This window comes from Saccopteryx leptura, chromosome 5 (genome assembly GCF_036850995.1).
Source record: "Saccopteryx leptura isolate mSacLep1 chromosome 5, mSacLep1_pri_phased_curated, whole genome shotgun sequence".
NCBI lineage: Eukaryota > Metazoa > Chordata > Mammalia > Chiroptera > Emballonuridae > Saccopteryx > Saccopteryx leptura.
Genome location: NC_089507.1, coordinates 165,444,899 through 165,472,369, shown reverse-complemented (window position 1 = coordinate 165,472,369; position 27,471 = coordinate 165,444,899). Strand labels below are relative to the sequence as shown.

General features: G+C 38.9%; 1 protein-coding gene and 1 pseudogene across 3 annotated transcripts in view; one reads left to right on the top strand and one right to left on the bottom strand.

Moving 5' to 3' along the window:
* Positions 1-27,471, bottom strand: part of CEP112 (centrosomal protein 112) — a 423,550-nt gene that overhangs the window by 339,511 nt on the left and 56,568 nt on the right. For all 3 annotated transcript variants that reach the window (XM_066386628.1, XM_066386631.1, XM_066386629.1), the window contains exons 9-11: positions 10,110-10,196; positions 7,730-7,829; positions 3,964-4,082 (exon numbers count right to left, since the gene is read on the bottom strand). In XM_066386628.1, the coding sequence (XP_066242725.1) occupies positions 3,964-4,082; positions 7,730-7,829; positions 10,110-10,196 (306 nt within the window). The remainder of the gene's footprint in view (positions 1-3,963; positions 4,083-7,729; positions 7,830-10,109; positions 10,197-27,471) is intronic.
* On the top strand, positions 14,445-24,123 carry LOC136405647 (phosphoglycerate kinase 1-like; annotated as a pseudogene).

Genomic DNA, 27,471 nt, shown 5'->3' with positions numbered 1-27,471 from the left:
TTCTTCCCCTCCCACAGCCATGATTTGATTGGTTTGAGCACACTGGCCCAGGCACTGGGAATGGCTCCCTGGAGCCTCCACCTCTAGTGCCAAAAATAGCTTTGCTGCGAGCATCGGCCCCAGATGCGGTTGCCAGGTGGATCCCATTGGGGCACATGCGGGAGTCTGTCTCTCTATCTCCCCTCCTCTCTATCTCCTCTCCTCTTGGTAAAGAAGAAGAAAAAAAGGATTATGTTACTGTTTGTATTTTCATAATACTTGCATGAAATTTTGCACAAGAGTAATGTTAAATAGTCTTTCTCTTTCACTCTACCTCCAACAAGAAACTATTTTTATCCATTCTGTAATCTGTACAAAAGTAGATACAGAGATGACATCATAAATCAAATAGAGAATTATTTAAGAACTGTATACTTTATGTCTCTATGTATACAGGTTTTTCTTTATAAAGACTATACTCTAAATATCTATGTAACTAAGGTAAAAAAATATATAAGATTCAATGGACACTTTTCACAAGAAACTGAAACCTATGCTTGCAGCCTGCAGGCACTCCTTCTCTTACCTGAAAGGGAGCGGGATTCAGAGTCTAACTCCTCTCCTTCACATCCAACCCCAGGCTCACTCAACAGGTGGGGAGGGGAGGAGTCCAAAATAGTTTAAAAGGTACATTTTATTTCCCGTTCATGGAGAACAAGGCCGTTTCATATGCATACAGATTCCTATTTGACTAGGACGATATTAAACAAACAGGGAAAATCCTGCAAGATCGTGGAAACCAGAGGCAGAATGCAAACAATGATTATGCTAATTATGGGTCAGGGTCCCAAGAACTTTTCTTCTAGATTCTAGCTGAACAGGAAGAATGATGTTGGCTCAGTAACAGCCATCCAGAATACTCTAACCTATGCAATTTAGACTGTTTGCAGGTGGTCCTCCAAATCCCTGCTACGCTGTATTTGTATCCTTGCCAAAGTACACATTTTAAACTGCTGTTATGTCTAGTATTCAAGTCAATCACTTAGCTGGTACATGAAGGTAGCCCAGTCCACAGCACCTAAATCTCAGTGCTGCTTCGCAGCTGGACAGGCATAGTAACTCTGACAAAGGGCTGTGAATGCCAGAAATTTTGTGGTTATATTTATGTTGCAAGGGTCATGGTCTCTCAAAGGCCCTAGGACATATGCCTATTGGCTGTCAAAATTCAACTGTATTTAGTAGTCCATTAATACACAGTGGCTCCTCAAGTGTAACCCGCAATTGCTTTTTAAAGTGCACGTGCCTGTTGGAAGTTGGAGGGATGTCTCTAAGTCTTTCAAACTAATCAGGGAATTTATAGCTGAGACTACAAGGGTAAAAATGACACTGGTAAAAACAAGTATGCTATAATTCGGCTGGTTCATGTGAGGATCAAACAGGTGAAATTGGGTAATGCTCTGACTGGAGATGACAGTACCTAGATGTTCAACCAACACATTTCATTAATCTCTGCATGTACCAGGCACAGTGCATCACGAGTGCTTTCCCAAACCTAGCCGTGAATTAGAACTGGACTCCCGGTCACGTGGTCTGGGAGGCTTTAAAGGGCAAACATTCCCCTGAGGGATAAACTGTTTCAACAGCAAACATGAGTTCTGCTCTCAAATACAAATCTTGCTTGGTTTATTAAACAAGGATGCCATCTTGGCCCTGATAATAAGGGGGTCTATAAATTCCCACAGAAATATTTTAGCCAAGGTTTGGCAGGGGGTACAGGGACACAGAAGGCCTTCCCAGCATCCTGCATATCGGTCTTTAGCCTGGACACCTGACCATGTAGTTGCCCTATGCCAGAAGAGCCCAAGAAAAACCAGGAATCTGTCCACACAGAAGCCCACAGGTTAATGGTACAGCCACTCTGGAAAACAGTCTGGCAGTTTCTTGACATGTTAAATATAGAATTAATCATATAACCCAGAAATTCCACTCCTAGATACATATCTGTGTAATAACAGAATATACAGGTTATGGCAAAAGTAGGTTTACAGTAGTGAGTTCGTAAAACACAGGGTATATTCTTGTATTAATATTATTTAATTATTATATATCATAAAAACAACTATAAACCTACTTCTGGCCACTCCTGTATACAGCAATTGGTCTCTATTCCTGGTTCCTAGGACAGAGCTCCTAAAACCCTTGTTACTTCCTAAGTGATAAGTGTCCTTTGTTCTAATGAGGTGACTGTTGGTGGGCTCCTGGATAGCTTTCAGGTGGTCAGTCGAGAACCACTGTGGTGAAGCAAACCAGACCGGTGTGGCAGAAAGATCATCAGTATGGTTGTATCACGGGGCGTGAACTGAAGAAACAGGTACAAAGAGTTAGTTACAGCAAATCCAAGCAACAGACGACAGGCTCCAAAAATTAGGAAAGGGGACAGGGTGAGCAATTCAAAACAAGTAGAAGGAACAGAATTTGGCAAGTAGTTAGATTGGAGAGGTGAGGCCAGAAGAGAGTGAGCAGCTGGGTAGATAGCAATACTGCCCGAAAGGGGGACATAGGAAAAACCCTACACGGAGACTAATTGAGCAACAAAAGAAGATGGAATTTGAGAAGGATGGAATTTAAATCAGGGAGAGATCTTATATAGGTAGTTGGATAACTGGGATTTAAAGCGAGAGATGTAAGATGGACATTTCTAGCAAGGGGTATACACACACATATATCACATTACCTTGTCCACAGAGATACTTAATAATTTTTGAATGAATGACTGCATAAATCAGAGTGAACTTATCATCTGCATATTAATTTTTGGCACCTGTCCTGCTTACACAGGTTCTCACCTCTGCCTAGACTGACCTGCAACTGTGCATCACAAAAAAGGCCTCCCACCATGTTTGCAATGTTCCCACAGCTATTATTTTTTGTGTAACTGTAACAGATACTAATCCAGCTGAAAGAATAAAATATACCCTTGTATATGGCAAAAGGCAGAAGACTTTTCTCTTAAACACCTTAAACTTACACTGGGAAATATGGAACTAGGGAATGGGGCCTGCTGTGTACACAAAATACCTACAGCAAGCACAAGCATGTGCCACGTTTATAGAAAATATATATAAAACAAAATATGTAAAGAGGAAAACCATATCAATGAACAAAGTAAAACTAGGGAGAAGCTAGCTCTGCCCATCTCCACATATATGCACTGCATGGCCCAGACTGGTCCTGAGCTGCCGCCTCCAGGACAGATTTCAGCCCAGCCACCCTGCTCGGGAAGGCATTTGTAACTTTCAATAAAACATTTTGAACCCAGACTAACTGAGTTATCAGTATCAGTTAACAGAAGATCTCTGCAAAAGAATACCTCAAAGGAAATATTTCTTTTAAATACATTTTGTAATTTGAACTAATGGTGAAGGGCTCCTGAGTAAATACGATATGATGAGGTAAGACTCATTCATAATGAGTATTTCTATTATTACTCTTTGCCCTGCTAAATTTATGAAAATATTTTTAATTAAATTAAATGTTCCTCCAAGAATAACCCATCCACTACTGATTTTATTTATATCAAAAACAAGTTTATACTATAACGATTGTTATCTGAAATTCCAGGAAAATAATGGTTCAATAGCTTAAATCTCAAATTTTAAGAATTCAATTTCCAAAAATTATCCTACTGCTGTTTCCCTATTAATATTGCTTAAAATCTACTAACTATGACAAAAATATTCAGAATATTAATTAAATTTAAAAATTAGTCAAAAGTTTTCTAAATGCAAACTATTTTATAAGCCATCAGACTTCTAAAAGAAAATATATCAAACATGGTCAGTAGCCACTTCTAGATAGTCCCTGGTTTTAAGTTACTTTATTTTCTTTGTTCATACCTTTCTGTATATTCTGTGAACATCCATTATTTTTATAATTAACTGTTACTTTGAAGCATAAACCTTTATATTTCTGATTACTTCTTACCTTTTTTTCCCAATCATTATTCAGAAATTCTGTACTTTGCTCACATATCTTTTTTAGCTCTGCAATCTGGTTTTCTTTAGTCTCTCTGATAACTTGACAATCACGTATAAGGGTCTGAACTGTCAAAATGATAAAAACAGAGTTAAACCAATTCTAGAAACCATATAAGAGTTTGATGATAAAAAATAGATAGTGTACCAGTTAGATTTCTCACCAAGTCTTCTCAATTCTCTCTTATGAAATACCTTATTCTTTTTTCTCCATTTCAACCACCACAGTCTAGGTTGAATCCTTCATACTTACCCTACAGGCAATGTTAACACTGTGCTGGCTTCAGTACCATTCCCTTCAATGGGCCTTCTGTTGCTTTAAAAAAGGCCTTTTTACAATGCAAATCCAGTAATGTTATTTATTCCCAGACTTAAAAAAAAAATTTCTACCATCCCCCTCACCTAAAAGATAAAAGCCAAAACCCTCATACATTACTGCCTAACTATAACTATGACTGTTGTTCTACTTGGAACGCCCTCCTCTCCCTTGTTGAAAAACTCCTACTTATTCTTAGTCACAACTCAAGTATCAGCTCCTTTGTGGACCCTACACCAACCGGCTTCCTCACCGTGCAGGGCAGAAGGAAACTCCTCTGTATGCCCAAGGAACCTCAAATACCTCTCCATGAAATCATTTACTACATTATGTGTTATAATGGTTTACTTGCCTATTTCCTGAGCAGAAAGATAAGTCAATGTTTTATCTACCAGGCATAATAGTGCTCAAAAGGATGTATACTAGATAAATAAAAAAGGAGCCTGTCATTTCACCACACTGTTGCTCCTGGGAACTTTAAAATCACTGCCAAGGTTCATGTTACTAAAACAAAATATGCTTTAAATTACATAAAATATTTCCCTTATAAATTACGTTCTAAAATTTATTTTTAAAAAACCTTTTTAAAACTGACTTAAGCATAAATGTGTTTAACATATTCATGTCATCTGAATAGTAAAATTAATTCATCTGTGTGTTTGCTTCAGTGTAGTATTTTCTTAGCTTACTGAATATGTCCTTATTCACTTACTTCAAGATACCAAATTTAATCCTATAACTACGTATCACGATGGACATTAACTAAATTTACTGTGCCGATCATTTATTGTGTTGAACATCTGAAACTAATATAATGTATGTCAATTATTCCTCAAAAAAAGAGCAAAATTTCCAAAAACATTTACATAAGCATTTTTTTCACTCCTATATCTCAACTATGTAACAAATGGGGGTAGAAAGAGAAGAATCCAAATAAACCTAGTATTAGTCTTTAGCATCTATATTTTACTTCACAATCCAAAATTAAACTAAGACCTATTTGTAATTCAAAGTCTTTAAAAATATTATTTTTAAACCTATTTAAAAATTGCCTGATTTAAATCAGGGTAAAAAACAAATACCTAGACATAAATTTAAAATATTCTTGTGGCCATTGATATTTGGAGAAAGAACCTAAACAAATTTCTAGCCAACATTTAAAGATGGGAACAAACCTAAAAACACCTATTTCATTAGGTAATTTATATATATAATTGCCATCCTAAATCTCAAAAGTATTACCATTCTCTCAAATACACTCGAGTTTGGTGACCGGTAACAGAGCCAGTAAGTTCCATATGGAAACCCCTAAATGAATTCTTCTCTCCCCTTTCCTCACATTCATCACCTATATCTTATCATTCATCAAATCCTCCAAAATTTCTTCTTCAGTTCCATTTTCAGTACTCCCACTTCCAGCATTCTGATATCCTGGGTTCTTATTACCTTATACTCAAAATTACAGAAGCACAGAAGCATGAACTCTTTGAGTTGGAAGGAACTTTATGCATTATTTATTCCAACCGCACCATTTACAGTAAGTCAGACAAGGCTCAGAGGCCTCCTGATGTCATAGCAGATGCTGAAAAGCAAGCCTGGGATTAGAGCCTGTTTTCTAATAGATGGGATGTGCCCCCTCTCTCTCTCTCTCTCTCTCTCTCTCTCTCTCTCTCTCTCTCTCTCTCTCACTCCATTCTGCCTCTGACCTTTATGACAGACTGGGAACTGGCCTCACCATGGTGGCACACCCACCACCCACCATTACAAGTCTACTCCTCCTAAAACTTGAGGTCTGAAAACTCACTTCTCAAAAATCTTCCATCTCCCTAGCATCTACAAGATTAACTTGAAACTCTGAAATCTGAAATTCAAGGCCATGCTTAAGTCATGCCAAGTCACCTAGCTTATCTTTTCCAATTTATCTCTTAATGTATAGGATATCCACTCTAGCTAAGTGGTTTTGCAGCATCTGTCCCAAAACTTACCAGTATCAGCATCCCTAGGGCAGTACCTGGACATTTTTAAAGTTCTCTTCTCCAAAAATGTTTTCAACACTCTCTTTAATGGCTGCCTGTTGTATTTAGATGTAGTGGCCTATAATCATAGTCAATTTAACACTTGATCACTTGCTTTCTTTTCCTTCTTAATGAAAGTGTAGATGAGGAATATTTTTTAAATGTTTGTTCTGGTCAATCACAATACCGGAATATAAGGCAATAAAGTAGATACTTAATGTTTTTTAATATATGCACTGCCTAAGCGAGCACAATTAGATGCTTGATGTAATAAATTGTATTAGACCAAGAGGAATAATTTCCCTAGACTTCTTTGTGAAAACCAGTACAGGGGATCCTCAGGTTAAAATAGTCTCGACATACGATGTTTCAAGTTTACAATGCTCACTCCCATAAAAACTTAAAAAACTTAAGACATGTTTTGGCTTATGCTGTTAGCGTCATATTTACAGAGTATGTGGGTGAACCAGCTTGGTTGTGCACAGTGGAATACATAGTAACACAATGTATGAGTAAGGAAGCTGGCGTCCCCTAGTACACTTACCTATGCCATTTTGGACTATTAAAAGTGCAAGTGTTGCCCTGGCCGGTTGATTCAGTGGTAGAGTGTCAGCCTGGTGTGCAGGAGTCCTGGGTTCGATTCCCGGCCAGGGCACACAGGAGAAGCGCCCATCTGCTTCTCCACCCCTCCCCCTCTCCTTCCTCTCTGTCTCTCTCTTCCCCTCCTGCAGCCGAGGCTCCATTGGAGCAAAGATGGCCCGGGCGCTGAGGATGGCTCTGTGGCCTCTGCCTCAGGCTCTAGAATGGCTCTGGATGCAACAGAGCGATGCCCCAGAGGGGCAGAGCATCACCCCCTGGTGGGCATGCCTGGTGGATCCTGGTCGGGCACATGCGGGAGTCTGTCTGACTGCCTCCCCATTTCCAGCTGCGGAAAAATGCAAAAATGCAAAAAAAAAAAGTGCAAGTGTTCCATTTGTGTTAGGCTAGGGTGTGTTTCAACTTACACCAAAATTTGGCTTATGTCACTGTTATAGGAATGAAACTATTGTAACCAGAGGACCCCCTGTAACTCTATGACTGACCTATGGTAGCCCAATAAGGAGTCAGACAGTTACAAAGAGAATGTAACAGTGACAGACTTTTCCAATTCCTTAACCAAACCAGCCACCACTGCTGCCATCACACACACTCATGCACTCACATGCACACACGCACACAGTTTTTCCCCATTCATATGAAAGCTCACATAAACATATCCACTGATAGATACCCACATAAACATTGCCATCTCATACAACAAAAGGTCAGAAACTAAATTTTACTTCATATAACCATTAAAATAAACAAAGTATTATTAAAAGATTTATGTAACAATACAGCATCACCTTTCTTTTCAAGTTTTCTAATAGTCTCCTCCATTTCATTTTGTTTCTTTTTGTATAAAATTTTCATTTCTTCTATTTCACTATTCTTTCTTTCTAAAATCTGCAAATAAATTTTAAATGTTTTAGTATACTATGTTGTTTGACATACAGAACACATAATTTTTTAAATGAGCACAATATTTTTTGCAAGTCTATCTCAGCTAATCCCATAAAAGATATAAAAATTATATTGAGAAAATAGTAAATATGTTAGAATAAATGATTACTGAAAGAGATATGCTATCTGCTTTGAATTTTCATGTATCAATCTTTAAGGAGACTATAAATAATAAATTAGGTGATTCTCTAAAATATAACTCAGAGATTAAACTGTCAAAAAGTAACAGGGAGAAGCCATCAAAACTTGACATGTTGGGATAGTTCAATTCACCCCCCCCACCTCACTGGAACAGAGCATCTTCAGATGCGCAGAGCTCTGACTCTTCCCGCTAATGTCCTATCATTTTCATGCACAATAACGAGAATTTCCAGATACATGGGAAGATGAGAGGTAATAAGCTTCTTTTATATCTAGCTCTGTTATTGTGAATCAGAAAAATCATCTCAAAAGATGTCAAAATTGCATGAATATTTTACATCATGAATTTATATTGTGTCAGAAGTTTGAAAATTAATCACTTAATGAAACTTAATCATGATTGTTATATACTTCTAAATACATCTACACTCAAAAAAAAATCACAGAGAAATAACCAAAATGTAGAAAAGTTAACAAGAAGGAAAAAAAAAGTGTGCTAACCAGGTGGAGGAAAAGAAACACACAAATTGAGGCAGGAGTATAAATATACTCTTTTCTTACACTTCAGGTATATTTCCTATACACCCAAAGTCAGCTTAAAAAAAAAAGTTATTCACCAATATTTAACTAACTTTTTCTTAGTGCTTTTATTACCAGCATCTTACGTTACCTTTTATTGTTTTAGATGCACTATAAGAATGGTTTGATAAATTTTAAAAAAGAGCTAGTTTGATCCTAACTTTCATAAAGCAGCATAAGAGGAAAAGAAAGTAGGCAAATAGATAAAACACTGAACTTTGTTCCTCTCCAGGTCCTGATACTTAGGAAACACCATACAAGCAACAAACTGAGGAACGTGCTTCCCCAGCATGGAATAAGGTCAGGATTACATTCATGTTTCACCTGGCATTTCAAACTAGCTGCATTGCTTTCCTTTTTCACATGGAATTTATTTTTTCAAAAGTTCCTGGAAAATATTTATTATTAAAAGATTTTGTTACAATAGATCTTCGTAACAGACACACCAAGAAGCCTATTTCAAACTCTATTATCATGATTTTTCCAAATATATTTTTATATTCCTTTATATTATACATGAATAGATTCTATTTTGTTTGAACTGAATCTCTAATATATTTATAATAGAGAACTGTTTTATCTAACCAGTTTATGAACCAAGGTGAAATGCCGATAACAGCAGAAAGAAATATTTGCCTTTCAAGTTTGGGAAAGAGGAAAGGAGAAAAAAAGGATTCAACAGTCTTTCTAATTTTCAACCAGTGGTTTCCTTCTTGTTGCTTCGAAAAATGAGCCAAATATGCACCTGACTAAATAATAATGGAGGTCGGAGTTCGGAGAGCTTCGCTACAGGGCACTGCGGCCTCAGCTGCCCGCCTCCACTTCTGTCTCTCAGCTCTGTGAAGCAGAACCACAGCAGACGTTTCTGCACAGGGAATGCCAACAGCTCATCTGGGTATGTATCACTAATTTTTAAAAATTATTATTACAATATAGTTTTGAAATTATACATAGGATAACCATAAATTGATGATTTTTGCAGAACCCATTCAGAAGAACAATTAATTTTATTAGAATACAGCTTGAAACACTGGAAGGCATGAATGTCAATGAGATAATGAAAAAAGAAGCCTATATTATCAGTGCTAGCATGCAGTCTATACCAAATGGAGCTGTCCAAGAGTTCCTTTTCAAATTAAAAGGTTAATATTAATTGCTAGAAAATAGAAAAAATATTAGGCCAAAAAAAACTCTGGAATTTACAGTTGAACTAAAAGGTAATGTAAACTATAAGAATTCATATAAATACATATGTTTAGAAAATAAAGTTTAAAGATCAACTTTTGATATAATATTGATTTAGCAAATTACATTTATAACAGGCTATCATAAGTACATAAATAAGAGGATGGACGAATGGATGCATGGATGGACAGGTAGCTGGGTGGGTAGACAGGTGGGTAGATAGATGGGTGGGTGGATGGACAGATAGATATATGATCACACAACCTAGAATATTTCAAACATTCAATATTAGTAAAAGAATAAGTGGTATAACCCTACCTTCTGAACATCAGCATCATGTTTCTGTTGAAGTTTAAGCTTCTCTTCATGACATTTAGCTTCTATCATTTTAGTTTTCATGTCCAACTTTAAAGAAAACATTTTAAAGGTATTAATAATTTGCTTTTCTCTTTGGCAAAAATACACAATTAAACTAAAATAACTGCCTATATGAAAAAGAATATTATTTCCCACTTTTACCCCTATAGCCAAAGGTCTAGAAATACATACACCAACATGCTGGTTACGTTCCTTGATTACTTCCAAGCTAATTAAAAATCTTTCAAATAAATTTCACTTGATAGGTGAATTGGCACTACTAAATATGGATTCATCCATTATCTCCACCTCAGCCACCCCCAAAAAATTCATTTTAAAGTGATATTTTGCTGGCCCTGGCTGGTTGGCTCAGTGGTAGAGCGTCGGCCTGGCGTGTAGGAGTCCCAGGTTCAATTCCCGGCCAGGGCATACAGGAGAAGCACCCATCTGCTTTTCCACCCCTCCCCCTCTCCTTCCTCTCTGTCTCTCTCTTCCCCTCCAGCAGCCAAGGCTCCGTTGGAGCAAAAGTTGACCCGGGTGCTGAGGATGGCTCTGTGGCCTCTGCCTCAGGCGCTAGAATGGCTCTGGTTGCGACAGAGCGATGCCCCAGATAGGCAGAGCATACGGGGTGGATTCCGGTTGGGTGCATGTGGGAGTCTGTCTGACTGCCTTCCTGTTTCTGGCTTCGGAAAAATACAAAAAAGAAGAAAAATATAAATAAAAATAAAAAATAAAGTGATATTTTGCTAACTCCATTCAGTATTTTGATGTTTATTATTTTCTATTTGAGAAACTCTCTATTCAACCTTTTCACTTTTTGCTTTTCTTAGATCTATGTGCTCCTTTAAAACATGTATATGATGGTTTGAGAATGAACGTCCATAGATATGGCATATTACGAATAAGTGCACATCTCTCTCCTGGATTCAAGATCCCAACTCCCTCCAGAGAGTGACTTTATCTCCTCTCAAGCATTCATTCATTCCTATCCTCCTCAAACCAATACCTAATGCACCAATGCTCTGAGCAAAGCCAGCCAAAATGTACCAATACTTGATCATAAGTGCATCTTAGAATAAAAAGAACAGTAGTAACAGGTTTTAAAAATGACATAAAATTAGCTATCTCAAATAATAAAGTATTTGACCACCTGACTCCTTACTCTTTAAAAGAATATGCACATTGAAGTTTGACAGACCTCATTTCTAACTCTAGTTTTTATCCCACTATGTATTAACTGCTGTGATTTGAAGCAAGTCACCACTTGGAGATTTTATTTCCTCTTCTGCTAATTAAGGATAATTATCGTTATGAAATGTGAAACTTATATATATTTAATGATACTGCTTAAGTAACTATACTCAGTACAATATTTGGCACAAAGCAGGTATACAGAAAATGTTAGCCCACAAGCCTTCAGAAAATTTTTCTTTTAAAACATTAGAAATGTACTATCAGAACATTTTCTTGAAAATTTAAAAAATATGTTTTGATTACTGTTTCAAATAAACAATGTATTTGAACTTAAGATAAACATGCATGATCAAATCAAATTACTAAAATGAAATTTTAACATTTTACAAATAAAAACATAACAGATTCACAATTTTTAAATATTATAAGTGGTGGAGAGGGAAGCAGTCATCCATTTACTACACAAAAGGAAAAAATTCTGAATGTTTCCATTCTCTTGCCTCTAAATCACCTGATGCTTCTTCCTCATTTTAGCAGAAAGGTGGGGGCTGGGTGACCTAAAACCATGTGAAGATCCTTAACAAAAGCATTTTGGGAGGGACAATTAAAAAGGAATCAAATACAAAAAAGTAATATTACAAAACTGGGAAGCTATAGGGGACAATTTATGAGCATATCTTTCCATTGTACCTTCAAAAGAATTGGTACCTTCAACTTCCAAGGGTCAGCCCTAAATACCATGTAACTGTGCTGCTATAACCCAACCCCCCAGGTCCCAGCTGCTCCGCCTCGATCTTGGTTGACCAGACCAGGAATAAACATTAGACACATAAGTAAGTAAGTAATCATTAGCTAGAGAATAATCATCTGGTTTTCTCTCTCAAGAATCTGAATGAAGATAGCAAGTCAGCTACATTGGGGAATAAACCCAAGCTCCAGAGGAGCAGCACCCAAGAGAAAGCAGATAAGTCCAGTGTAACAGAAGAAAGCAAAGTAAATACACAAGCATGACAAAATCTAGAAACCACACAGCATCTGAAATAGGAAGTCAGCAACCTAGGTTCCAATAGTCTCCATGACACTAGGCGTACTAGAATTCAAAAAGATTTCTGTGTTCCCTTTTAATTTAGGTAGCTTGATGAATCTCTGTTCTTGCAAACAAAGAGATTTATCTGAATTCTATTGCTCTGGTATAACTTCTTACTTGGGTATAACAGGAAACTGAAAGAAAAGTTGGAATAATAACACAAGAAGCTCCCATACGTCCCTTACCCACATTTACCAATTGTTTACGTTTTCCCTCATGTGCTTTATCATTTTATATCTATATCTGCACACACACACACACACAGACACACACATACACACACTGTTTTCTGAACCATTTTTGAAATTCAGAGACAGCATACTTCTTCATCCCTAAAGTCCTCAGCATCTATTTCCTTAAGACAAAGACACTGTCTTTTATAACCAGTGCAGTTATCAAAATCAGAAAATATTAACACAGTAATATCTAATGTATAGTCAAGTTTTATCAATTATCAACATAATGGCATTTATAGCTATTTTTTCCCCAGTCCATCTAATTCAGGATCATGCATTGTCTTTGTCACCTCAGCTACATCTCCTTTAATCTGGAATCGCCTTTCTGTTTTTTGACTTTTTGAAGAGTACAACCAGTTATCAAATGATCCTTAATTTGGATTTGTCTAATGTTTCCTCATGATTAGACTTATTAGATCTTAGAAAGAATGACACGAAAGTGATAATGTGTCCTTTTTTATCCCATCTTATTTGAAGACTGGCTTGTCCCAATATTGCCAATGCAAGGTTTGATAACTTGGTTACAATAGTGAACACCAAGTTATTGTAAGGGTAGTATTAAAGAAAAATTTCTCTTCTGGCACTCTTTAAAAACAGTAGTATCTCTTCTCTGGAATCTCTTACCTTAACACCACAGAATAGCTCTATGTTTCTGCCCTAGACTCTAGGGCATGGTTCATGATAAGCCCTGAAAATTAGAATATTGAAACAATCTTACCAGTAAAGGATATAAAGGCAATATAGTAAAGTATATAAAGACAAGATATAGGTATAAGCATATATGTCTAGATATGTGAGCATCTATATACACGTATATATACTGTAAACAGCCTTGCTTAATTTAGTTTACCACAAAAGACTGAAATTAAAAAGCTAAATACAATATACCATTTCTAAGCTGTTTGACCTCCAAATAAGAGACTCAAACAACATTTCAGTTTTCTCTATCTTGGCTCAAAACATACACTATTAATTTCAACTTGAAGCATGGAGATCCACTTTCGGCTCTAATGGAGTAACTAGTTACTGAACTCACTTTGTTAACAACCTTAAAAAGGGATAAAATAAATGAGGTAACCATTCTCAGGTATTAGAACAGAGGCAGTGAGATGCTGTCACCCTCACAGACTGAGCTCCACTGTTGTCTGCCTCTCTGCAGGGGAACACTGAGTGCAGTAGAGCCCTGCAGCCCTACTGAACTGAGAAGGCAAAGGTCAGAAGTCAGGGCAATTGAAGAAGCTGGAATGTTAAGCACAGAGCAGCAGAGAAGCTGGAACTGCCCAGATCCCCTTCCAGCGCTTACTCAGAGGTGGGGATGTGTGTGCAATGGGCGCACTGGGTGTAAGCACTGGGTGAATAACAAAGCAAGGCTGCTACAAGGCAGAAATACAACAAATAGTACAGATTCAACAGTGCTGGGAGATACTGGAGGCCCAGCCAGCCAGAGTGGACATGCTTTCCTAGCAATCTGTGAATACTGATCATGGCCAATGATGACTACAGAAAATATCAACATGTAGATACCACAACCTATTTAAGGTAACTTTTCTATGGAAGAAAAATAATAAATATAAAACCTAAACTATTTATGACAGAGTACATTTAACTCAGACAGTCACACGAGGTGGCTAAAAACATCACAGGTAATAAATCACATATTTATACTCTTAACCTGAACTTCAAAATGATAAAGTCTCTGAGGTCAATGTAAAAATGGTTATATGAAGCCATTATAAGCCATTAATACCGAGAATTAAGTTATCTGTGAAATTAGCAAGAATGGGTAAAGGACAAGTAAGTTTGGGAAGGGCAAGAGGAAACTGGGTGACTTATAGTATAACAGAACTTTAACACAGAGTGAGACAAAGGTCCAAATAGATAGACAAGAATGGTATTAGCCACTGAAAGGCAAAAACTCTTAAACAACTAGAGATGCCACTGCAATAAGGATAAATCATAATATAAGCCAGCTTCTCTAAACAATACAAGAAAGCCATGGGGGCAGCGTAGCAGTAGAACTAGGTATAATACTATTAGGAGTAGCAATAATACTACTAGCAGCAGCAGCATTAATACTATTAGTAATAGTAGGAGCAGCAGCAGTAGTATTAATAAGTAGTAAGTGGTTAGTAGTAGGCAGTAGTTAGAGGTAGTATAGTTAGTAGCAAGTACTATGGTAGTAGTAGGTAGTACCAGTAACAGCTGCAACAGCAGTTATGGTTGAAAAGTAGCAAGATCAGTAGCAGCAGCAGCAAGGAGTAGGAAGAAAAATTTGCAGAAGAAAAAAACCCCACTAATATCTAATAGATTATATACTACATGCGAAGCACTGTTCCTAGCAATTCACATGCATTGTTTTATGTAGTAATCCTCACAACCTACAAAAATGAGTACAGTACTTTTACTATTTCCATTTTACAGATAATAAAAATAAAGTACAAAAAGGTACCTGCTCAAGGTCACACAGCCAGAAAGGTACAAAGCCTGGATTCATACTCAGGAGTCTGGGTCCAGCTAATAACTGAAAGCAAAATACTGTTGCTTTTAAATATGACAGTTCACCTATTTTAACCAGCTCAATATGCAAACAGAACTCAAACTAGTAAAAGAAGATGCTCTCTAAGTAATTTTGTAGTTTTGATAAGGAATGGTTACCTAAGACAGAAACTGACACCACTGGAGAGGAGAAGAGACAGGCAGACAATCAATCACCAAATCATTGCATTATTCTAAAACATACTGTGGCTCAATTTTTATTCCCTAAAGATCTCTTTTAGTCTTATATAGTCAAACTAAAAAGCTTTTGTACAGCTAAAGGCAATATGAACAGAATAAAAAGACAAACCACACAACGGGAGAACATATTCGACAATACGTCTGATAAGGAGTTAATAACCAAAATTTATAAAGAACTTGTAAAACTCAACACCAGGAAGACAAACAATCCAATCAAAAATGGTCAAAAGAAATGAATAGACACTTCTCCAAAGAGGACATACAGATGGCCAACAGGCATATGAAAAAATGCTCAACATCACTAATCATTAGAGAAATGCAAATTAAAACCACAATGAGATATCACCTCGCACCGGTCATCAACAAAACAACACAGAGTAAGTGCTGGCGAGGATGTGGAGAAAAGGGAACCCTCCTGCACTGCTGGTGGGAATGCAGACTGGTGCAGCCACTGTGGAAAACAGTATGGAGATTCCTCAAAAAATTAAAAATTGAACTGCCTTTTGACCCAGCCATTCCACTTTTAGGAAGATATCCCAAGAACACCATAGCATTGTTTCAAAAGAAGAAGTGCACCCCCATGTTTATGGCAGCATTGTTCACAATAGCGAAGATCTGGAAACAGCCCAAGTGTCCGTCAGTGGACAAGTGGATTAAAAAGCCATGGTATATATACACAATGGAATACTATGAGGCCATGAAAAAGAAGGAAATCTTACCTTTTGTGAAAACATGGATAGACCTGGAAACTATTGTGTTAAGTGAAATAAGCCATGCAGAAAAAAAAAATATTATATGACCTCACTCATTTGAGGAATCTAATGAACAATGTGAACTGAGGAACGGAATTGAGACAGAGGAGAGATCAAAGGGACCAGAGGAAAAGAGGACAGAGGGAATGGGGATGATAAGATGGGATAAACCTGAAGAGAAGGGGGAGAGTGCGATGGGGAGGGGGAAAGGGAGATGTTGAGGGGAATAAAGGGGAGGGGGGATGCATTCAGGGCAACACCAGAATCTATGTAAACACAAATTAAAATCAATTAAAAAATCTCTTCTAATGTTTTTAATTAATTAAGGGCTCCTACTTTTTTAGACTCATGAGGACCTGACACAGTGTTTGAAGCTGCATTTTACCTCAGTAATATTTATTTAATAGATTTTTTAATCCCAATTAAGAGTTACAAGCAGAATTTGCTGTTTAAACATTTCACTTTCACCATAAAGTACCGTTCTCTTTTTACCTTCTTATTTGTAGTGAAAAACATTTCAGTAAGTATTCTGTACTTTCTACCTCCACTTCTTCCCTTCCCATCACAATCTGTCTTCGTCCTTTATGAACACTGCAATCTCAAAGGTCACAATCTGACATCATTTTCACTTTTCATCTAAAGGTCCCTTGATCACCCAAATCTAAGGGCAAACTTCCTCCTCTTAGTCGCCAACATCTGCATTGCAATCAGCTCATTCTCGCCTTGGCCCAGTGACAGGGGCAGCTCTGACCCTTCACTCATCCTAGGGGAGGTTTCTCCATCTTTTTGCATTGTCCTGTGCTTATTCCACTCCCTATAGGTGGCACCTCCTGGATGTAGCCCCACAGTCATCTTCACTACGTGTAAACATTTGCTTGGGTGATTGTATCTGGATTTAACTCTAATCTCCCATGCAGATGAATCCCAGTTCTCCACTTGCAGGCCTCCTGTCTTTCCTAGGTTCACACCGCCTCCCACAACAGCTCCAGTTAGCACCTACTGCGTATCAGTTCAGCCCTTCTCTGTGACTCCTCCATTCCCTCATGCTCAGCATCCAAAGTCTCACCCAGTTCCATCCCAGCCCACAGTGCCCCGCCTCAGCCCCCGCCATTCACCCTCACCCGAACTGTTCCCGAGTGACTACTCACTCCAGCCTTCCTCCTTTCACCCACCTGAGACACTACTGCCCAGTTGCTTTTCTACAGCACAGCTGGGGAGCCCTGGCTGGGTAGCTCAGTTGGTTAGAGCATCATCCCGAAGGTGAAGAGGTTCCTGGTTCAATCCCAGGTCTGGGCACACACAGGAACAGCTCAATGTTCCTGCCTCTCTCCCCGCCGCCTCTCTCATTAAAATCAATAAATAAATCAAAAGAAATTTTTAGTCCTGGCCAGTTTGCTCAGTGGTAGAGCATCGGCCTGTTGTGTGGAAGTCCCGGGTTCGATTCCCAGTCAGGGCACAAAGGAAAAGTGACCATCTGTTTCTCCACTCCTCCCCCTCCCTCTTTTCTCTTTCTCTCTCTTTCTCTCTCTCTCTCTCTCTCTCTCTTTCTCTCTCTCTCTCTCTCTCTCTCTCTCTCCTCCCCTCCTGCAGCCATAGTTCCAATGGTTCAAGCCAGTTGGCTCCAGGGCGCTGAGGATGGGCTCCATGGCCTCACCTCAGGCACTGAAACAGTTCGGTTGCCTGAGCAGCGGCTCCAGATGGGCAGACCATTGCCTTGTAGGGGGCTTGCCAGGTGGACCCTGGACAGGGCACATGCAGGAGTCTGTCTCTGCTTCCCTGCCTCCCACCTCTCACTTAATTTAAAATAAATAAGTTAATTTAAAAAAATAAAAGCACAGTTAGGAAAACGTCCTTCTCTGGTCAAGCTTCAGTAGCTCCCTGGGCCTTGGCTTGGCAGCACCATGCACTTCTGACTCTGCCACACTCTCTTCCTGACCTTCACCTATACACTGGCCAGGTGGTCAACGGGCACTTGGGTTTCTGCTCCACGTCTCCTCTGCCTGTTAAGAATTACACATATGATCCAACAACCTCTGGCTCAAATGTCACTTTTCCATGTCCTTCTCAAGCTCCCCAGACAAAAGCAACCTCTCCTTCCTCGATACACAAAACAACACCTTCTCACTCAGTGCTGCCTTCCAGGCACCCTGCACTGCGCTCCCCTCCTTCTTTCCTGGACCTGAGACCACGCCACAGGAACGTCAGGCACCTGTGACAAGCCATTCTCTGGACGACTGTTAAAGCAAGGAACTGAAATGGGATACCATCACTTTCTAGAGGGCATTCCCACAAGCTGTTCTTAAGAGAACTTCTGAAATTTCTATTAAGAAAGACTTTAAGAAATGTTATTTACCAAATCCACTGGGCCCCATTTCTCTGAAGTAGACACTTCAAAGGACAGCTCTGAGGACGGGCATTCCTACAAAATTAATACAGCTGATGACGTGCTCACTTACTCATTATAAAAGTATTTGCTCGGGGTGAAAAATATCCAACAGGATAACTACTTAAATTTTAGAGCAATTACCAGTGTCATTTTACTCAACTGACTATGCACAAATTTTAAGGTTTTTTCTAAGGAACACTTAGCAATCTATTCACTCAAGTATTCAACATGCCTCGAGAAAAGCAGATTTCTTATTCAAAATGCTACTTTTACTATTTAACAATTTTGCATGTGTAAATTATGCTTAACATTTGATACTGAATTTAGAAGAAAACCAAATATATTAACCATTAGTGAGTTTGTAAGGAAAAATGTATTAAAGTCATTTATATGGGCATTGGCTACACATTTTAAAATACCAAGGAACTCCTTATAATGTTATTACAAAGTTTGAATATTTATCAACTACTTCAATCGTGTCAAAAGGAATAAAATGTACCCCCCCAAAAGAGCAAGACTTATTTAGATGTAGAGACTATCTAAAACTCTTAGTTTTCGATCAAGTATAAAATGTAGCCTTGTAATTTTACTGAAATATTTTTTGGCCTGACCAGGCAGTGGCGCAGTGGATAGAGCGTCGGACTGGGATGTGGAGGACCCAGGTTCGAGACCCCGAGGTCACCAGCTTGAGCGCAGGCTCATCTGGTTTGAGCAAGGCTCACCAGCTTAAGCCCAAGGTCGCTGACTCGAGCAAGGGGTCACTCGGTCTGCTGTAGCCCCCCAGTCAAGGCACATATGAGAAATCAATGAACAACTAAGGAGTCGCAACAAAGAATTGGTGTTTCTCATCTCTCTCCCTTCCTGTCTGTCTGTCTCTATCTGTCCCTCTCTCTGACTCTCTCTGTCTCTGCCACACACAAAAAAAAATTTTATATATATATATATTTTTTTTATTTACTGTAACGATGTAGCAACTAAACTGTAAGATCAAAAACATCACTGAAGGCCCTGGCCGGTTGGCTCAGCGGTAGAGCGTCGGCCTGGCGTGCGGGGGACCCGGGTTCGATTCCCAGCCAGGGCACATAGGAGAAGCGCCCATTTGCTTCTCCACCCCCTCCCCCCCTCCTTCCTCTCTGTCTCTCTCTTCCCCTCCCGCAGCCAGGGCTCCATTGGAGCGAGGATGGCCCGGGCGCTGGGGATGGCTCCTTGGCCTCTGCTCCAGGCGCTAGAGTGGCTCTGGTCGCGGCAGAGTGATGCCCCGGAGGGGCAGAGCATCGCCCCCTGGTGGGCAGAGCGTCGCCCCTGGTGGGCGTGCCGGGTGGATCCCAGTCAGGCGCATGTGGGAGTCTGTCTGACTGTCTGGCCCCGTTTCCAGCTTCAGAAAAATACAAAAAAAAAATTAAAAACAAAAACAAAAAAAAACATCGCTGATGTCAGCCATCTGCATTGTCCAGCAATTTCCAAAGCATTATCAGCAACACAACTGAATGATGCACACTTTCCTTCTATATCTTAACAATCATCACAGCAAACTGCCGAAGAAATGATTCATAAAATAATCATCACATTGTTTCCACAGATACCTAATGGTCACAAACATCTTTTTAGAGAATTCTATTAGTTACTAGTCAGAGGAAATTATCATATATGAGTAATTAAGATTCTTCCTGATTAATATCTCCAGTGTATCCTATTCTCAAAATGTTAATTTGTAATATTTAATACTGCCAATTGTTATTCATCGTGCTTCTTTATAAAAACAGTGCAAAAAACAAGGCATCTATCTCTCGTGTTATCTTATCCCTGGGGCTTAGAGATGTACAGAATTTTCCCAAACAATAATTTATAAACTACTAGAACTCATCATATTAAGAGAAGAAGTGATATTTAACACACAGAGTGCATGTTGGTATCTTTTTTTTAATCTTTAAATTTTGTCATGCATCATGTACAAACAATTTACAGGAAACAAACATAATTAGATTATATAGAGTTTTACTTATTTTGTTTAGCTTCTCTGCACTCACTGGTGTTCACTCCCTTTTTTATTTAAATCTCGCCCTCTCTTCCCCTTTTCTCCCCACATCAACACCTGCATGGTGTATTCCATAATAACAGCCTTGTATATATTCAGTCTTCTGCCATGCTCACAGAATCACACACAAACATGAGCAGGAATGTACACACTAGCATGGGAGTTTAGGGCACACTGTTGGTGTCACCAGATATCTAATCCCCCCTTCTTTCTTTGGGGCCCAGAGTCCACCACCCAATATGGGCAGGGCATTTGGCTGTATCATACAAGGCTGCATGACCATGTGATAGGTATGGTCTGGGGAATGATAGGATAGAAATGATACAGGCAACTTGGATGGGTATTTTTTAAAATAAAATGCCTTTCTCTCAATGCTCTCTTTTTCTGAAGGATGGCACTTAAAGAGAAGATACTGGAGAACTGACACCTCAGACCTAGGGACTGAGGCTCTATGCTGGAGATGGCAAAACTCCCCCACTAGCCTGGGTCCCCAAAGACATCACCAAGCAGAGCACTCCCTACACACCCTGGATTGTTCTACGAGCTACATACATTCTCTTCAAAGCATTACACCCTTAGTGCTACATAGTTTTGATGATGGTGATGATGATGATGATGATGATAATGATGAATGTTTCAAAAAAATATTTTCTGCATCTTGCTTTTCTCTCTCCTCATGGAAGTCTTTCAAAAAATACCTGCTATAGATTTAGTCAGTCTTTTTAATTAACAGTTATTTCTTAATGAGAGAAAACAAAATCTGTTCAACTATTCTCCTTAATAAATATTCACTTTATTTTTACTGTTTTCCCTCTACAAATAAAGCCACAAAAAATATTGTCATATATGCATCCTACACTCTAGGCCTTGATTTTTGCAGGATGGATTCTCAGAAGACATGCAAATAAGTCCATGGTGGATAGAACTTAATAGATTTTGCCCTCTGTTAAAGGTAGATTCACATCTCTACCACAAGAGTAGATATCTCATCACTATCCTAATTTGGATTTCCCTGAACACTGCTGTGCCTTCGCTCCTTTTCAAGGGTTTTTGGGCCATACAAATATGTTTTTCTGTGAAATGCCCTTTCACAATCTGCTCTATGTTTTGTCTGTCAATCAGTATGACCTCCTGGTATGCTATACACATTAATACACAGCCTGTCCCAAATACTTCCCTAAATTTATTATATTTTCTATTGATCTTGTTTATTACATATTTTACCATTAAAAAAACTTTTATTGCACTTGGTTAAATACTTCTATAATTTTCTTTATAGTTTCTGGATTTGAAAAGACTTAAGGGTTAGAAAGGTCTTCCAATTCCTAGATTATTTTTTGCAAGATTTTTGTGTTGTTTTGAAATGTGTGATTGGGCATTTGTAGGTTAAGGTTTTAGTACATCCAGAATTCAAGTTTGTTTTTGGACTATGAAGACCCAGTTTTATTCTCTCCAGGAAAAATAAAAGGTTATACCAGCATCATTTATTAAATAAGTTTTTTTCTCAATGTATGGATAATAAACTTTGTTATCAAATTTTTATTTTTACTAGGATTTATTTCTTGCAATGTCCTTTTAGTTTGGGGATCAGGTCTCCCTCATAAAATGAGTCAATAAGCATCCCCTTCTCTAGTATCTCAAAGAGTCTGTGTAATATTAGAATTAAATGTCCCCTTACATAAACATGTAGTTGTAAAGGAAAGGAGTACTTTAGCACCCTTTTAGAATAATTCTTACATAACACAATACTCAAAAGTGCTAGATTTTTTAAGTTGCCAGCATTACAGAATCTGAAACTTTTCATACTATGTCACAATAAGTCCTGTTGGTCTATCTTGAACTTGGAATGGATCTTTTGCCTCCTAGTGATTTTATAACACCATGCGCTAGATACCTAATGGAAAATGGTTCAATGAGTTATATGGATTTCCAAACATTGAAAATATTAAGGTACACTATCAAAACTCCATATTGGTTAATATCACCACCAATCTCATCAGAAAAGTCTCATATGAGGAAGTTCCCAAGTTCACAGCAGCTAATACAAGTTTTCCAAAATTCTAATTTGAATTAAAAGGTCAAATTTTATTATTAGCAACAAACCTTATCGGTTGTATTACATTTTGTTCATTTTTAAGAAAATGCCTGCCAAATCTCCAAGTCTGAATAACCACAGTTTGCCCGAAAGTCATTCTTTCAAATAAAAATGGTAATCCACAAAGATAGCAGCTGCCGCCATTCATAACGGAATGAGTGGCGCCAAGGGTTCTTGCTGCAGCAGCCGCGGTACACTGACACGCAGTTTAAGTTCCCTACGCACAGCTCCAGTTCATCACTCAGATATCAAAAAGACCCATATTTGAGGTGCAACATTTAATTACTTTTACTTCTTACTTCATTAAGGACATTCTTAAGTAAAATTGGTATTTTTTTCCCTGTGAGCATGGGGCAGTGAAAAATATAATGACTGCCAATACAATTTAGTGCCACTGCCTTGATTCAGGCCAAGATATAGTTGTACTCAGCACTGTATTTGCAATGTCACTGCAAATACTAATCCAGTAAAGAAAATAAACAACATTTAAATATTACTACAGAAATCATCTGACTTCACAGTTTTCATGAAAGAATCTTGGGGACTAGGAGGTTTCTACCAAAGCAGAGAAAGCTTGTGCTGGCCCAGCTGCGGGCTCTGTCACCGGCCGGAGACCCTTGGCTTTCATGTGGAGAGAGAGGGAAGGAAAAGGGTGCTGCTGGGAACAAGACTCAAGCTGAGCCAGCTAAGCTTCACCATCCAGACTACAGGATGTCTGTGTCAACAATGCTTCGCTGTGGCTGAGTCACCACTCTGGGGCGGGAGTCAGTCTGCCACAAAACGGGGGTGGGGTGGGGGGTGGAGTGGAACTATCTTGCCGAGGCCTTGCACAGCCCAGAGCGACCCTTCCTAGCTATCCTGGGCAGAGCGCATGTTGCAGACAAGATCCAGCTGATCAATAGACAACATCAGGGAGATGATTAGGTGGTAGAATGCTGTTTACCTTACAAGGTGCCCAACAACACAGAGACTGGCACTTCTTTGTTTGATGAAAAGGGAGCCAAGATCATCAACGACCTCATGTCCAAAGCTGAGAAAAATGGTGAAACGATGACCTGGCTGGTTGACTTTGTCCCTGCTGACAAGTTTGATGAGAATGCAGCAAAACCACTGCAGCCTCTGGGACAGCTGCTGGCAGGACAGGCGTGGACTGTGGTCCTGAGAGCAGTGAGAAGGACACTGAGGCTGCCGCTAGGGCTAAGCAGGTGGTGTGGACTGGATCTGTTTGTAAATCTGAATGCATCTGCCTGAGGGACCAAAGCCCTCATGGACAAGGTGACAAAAGCCACTTCTAGGGGCTGTATCACCGTCACAGGTGGTGGAGACAGTGCCACTTGCTGCACCAAATGGAACACGGAGGATCAAGTCAGCCCTGCGAGCACTGGGGGAGGTGCCAGTTATGAGCTCTAGGGAGGTCAAGTCCTTCCGGGGTGGATGCTCTCAGCAATGTTTAGCAGCTTTCCCACCTTTTGGTTCCTGGGCACACCCCTAAGTCACCCTAGTGTTCTCTGCACCTCCACTTGGGATTAGCTAAAACCTTCCCCCTTGTCAAGCTTCAACGAGTGGCCAGGAGATGCAGTCCAGAAACCCGCAGACAGTGGCCCAGCGCCTCAGCGCATCTCTGCTGCACCTGGGTTCCCCTACCTTCTTCAGAATCCCATTTTAATTTCCCAGGGACTAAACCCTTGTGCATTCTAAAGCGCATATAGTTATGTTTTGCCTGTTAAAGGAAAGCACGCTGTTGGTTTACTGCTCTTCTTGGAGTAGCTTATTGACTAGCGTTGTCATTGTTTCACTACCATCATGCAAACAAGATGAAATTCCAAGTGTAGAAAGGGAGGGCACCAAGCTGGTGATCTAGTAAATAAACAATAGAAGTATTCATTGAAATCAGGGGGGGGGGGGAGGGGGTCTGAAAATTAGAATAGATTCATCAAAAACTGTCAAAAATAAACGTAAGATTCATTTAATAGAAAGCAATGCAAATGAATCTATTATAATGATAGCATATCAAGGATGAATGTCACCAACATACTATTAGAAGCGAGGCAAAAGAATATGTTTTGTTCTACTTATATAAAATTCAAAATCTAAAATTAAAAATATTCTTTCCACTGATTTCAGAGAGAGATGAAGGCAGAGGGAGAAAGAGAGAGGAAGGCAAAGAAGAGAGAAAGGAAGAGAGAGGACAGAGAAAAAGGTATCAACTTGTTATTCCATTTAGTTGTTCTATTAGTCGTGCACTCACTGATTGCTTCTCAGATGTGCCCCAACTGGGGATCAAACCCACGACCTCGGTATGCCGGAACAACACTCTATCCACCGAGCCACCTGGCCAGGGCCAAAGTATTTTCATTCTTAAGGATGAAGAAATTGGTGGTAAAATCAATTTTAAAAACAAAGGAGGAAAATTATGACCAGAAAATCAGGATAGTAGTCATTTCTAGGGAAGATTGAAGAGAATTATGATTGCCAGGCCCAGACAGCAATTTCTGGGAAACTGGCAATGAGTGTTGTTTACATGGTATTCCTTTGCATAATTATTGATTGTATTGTGTAAGACTGTGTGTCTGAATGTTATTTTCATAAGAAATATTTTAAAATATCAATTCTTTCATTTATGTCACAAAGACTGCCTCATTGGCATCTTTATTATATGCGGCTTAAGTGTCTGTTTGTCGCCGATAGCTTATTGGTTGCTTGCGTAACTGCACTAGCCAATGGAGTGAAGTTGCCACGGCTGAACGCATATTGAGCGGGTCAGGGGGAAGGTGAATATTTGTTTGCATTGGCAATCATCTGTTTTACATAAAAACTACGTCTTAACGTAATTTCTTTTAAGAATGCCTCCTAGAAAATACAGCACTGAAGAGGAGAGAAAAGGAGCTAAAGCTGCACAAAAATGGCTTTCTCGACAAAAAGAAACCACTGAGCAGAGAAAGACAAGGCTTGCTTCAGTCGCAGAGCAAATGCGTCTTTCTCGGCAAAATGAGACTGATGAGCATAGAGAAACAAGGCTTGCCTCAGATGTAAGACAAAAAAGCCTGTCTCAACAAAATGAGTCCCTTGAACAAAGGCAGGAGAGAAATGCAGAGAAACGACAGAGTAATGCTGACCGAAACGCAAAAAGGATTAAAACAGTTTCAAACGGAGAAACTTTAATTTTTGAGCATTCCTCTGCTGACATGAATATTAAATGTGAACACTGTCAGTCCTTAAACTTCAAGTTAGAAACTAATCGATTTGACCATGGCAAGAAAAGATTTTCTCAATGTTGCAAGTATGGAAACATTGTAGTTCCACTAATTGAGAATTATCCACCACTCTTGAATAAATTATTGACTAATCAGCATCCAAATAGCAAACAGTACATGGATAGCACTTGATCCATTAATAGTTCGTTTGCTTTTGCGTCCATGGGAAACAAACCAATTGACTTGCCTGGACCAGGACTTTATTGCTTTCGACTTCATGGTCAAGTTTACCATCAAACTGGAACTTTGCATCCTTCTGACGGGAAAAGAAAGTTTGCTCAATTATATATATTTGATCCCTCAGAAGCCAGTTCGGCCCGTTTAGAATGGAATAAAAGAGTTCCTGAGACCTTACTTAATGAAATGGGGGAATTATTTCAAGACATTAACCCATTTGCTACTGCATATAAAAGGGTTGCCGTTTCAATTGAGACGTAGACAATTTCCTGTAAAACTTGCCTTTGCTATGACCATCAATAAGTCTCAGGGCCAAACGCTTAAGCGTGTTGGCATTTTTTACCTGAGCCTGCATTTGGACACAGTCAACTTTATGTTGCCTGTTCAAGAGTTCGTGAAAGAACGGACGTAAAATTAAAAATAATTGATTGTCCTCTGCAAGGCGATCTTAAAAATGATGGAAAGATCTGCACAAGAAATGTTGTGTACAAAGAGATCTTTGACATGTGAATTAACATTTTATTATTGAAATCACCTTTATTTATTGAGCTAGCGGTAGGTCTTAAGAAATGTACCGCCAGTGGTTTCCTTCATTGCACTCTACTTTAAGCAATTAAGCAAGTAGAAGGGGGAAACCCGGTGGGGCACTAAGCAAAGGGACATCCTCGCCGCCTGCCCTGGGTAATTCAGTTTGAATTAGCAGACACCTTTGCACAAATCATTTTAATTACAATTTATAATATCTAGGACAGCAGTCATTTCATATGACTGCCGGCTTTCCAGTTACATATAAGAAAGAAACAACATCCCTTTTTAAGCAATAGGTGGGAACATTCAATGTGGGTGAAGGTGAGGTTCAAAGGAAATTTTCTATTTTATTTCACAATTTCTGTCATCTGCTCTCTAAAAACTGAAAATTGCTCTGAAAATTGATCTCTGCTTGTTGTGTTGTCTCTTCTTTCATTTTCAGTGACAACAGTTTTCCAAATGTCTTTATCTATGTCAGAAATCTTTTTAAAGTTACTAATAAGAAAAGAAAAAACACTGTTGATGATATTCACTGTCATACAATTCTGTGATGTGGTTACCACAGGAAATGTGTCAGCAGTTACAAAGACAAACAAGTCCAAGTTCATTGGTGAATAACAGGTTCGAGTTAAAATGAAGGATCCCTGTCACTGAACATACCTTCCCTCACAAGGCCCAAAATAAACTGAAAATTAGAGAACATCTTAAAATACTTCATAGGTATACTTTTAGCCACCAAAATAAAACTACTATAGTTGTTTAACTCTAATAAAATAATATTGCAAATATTACTCATTTAACATCTATGTATTTTCTACACAATTATAAACCTCAAAGGGAAGT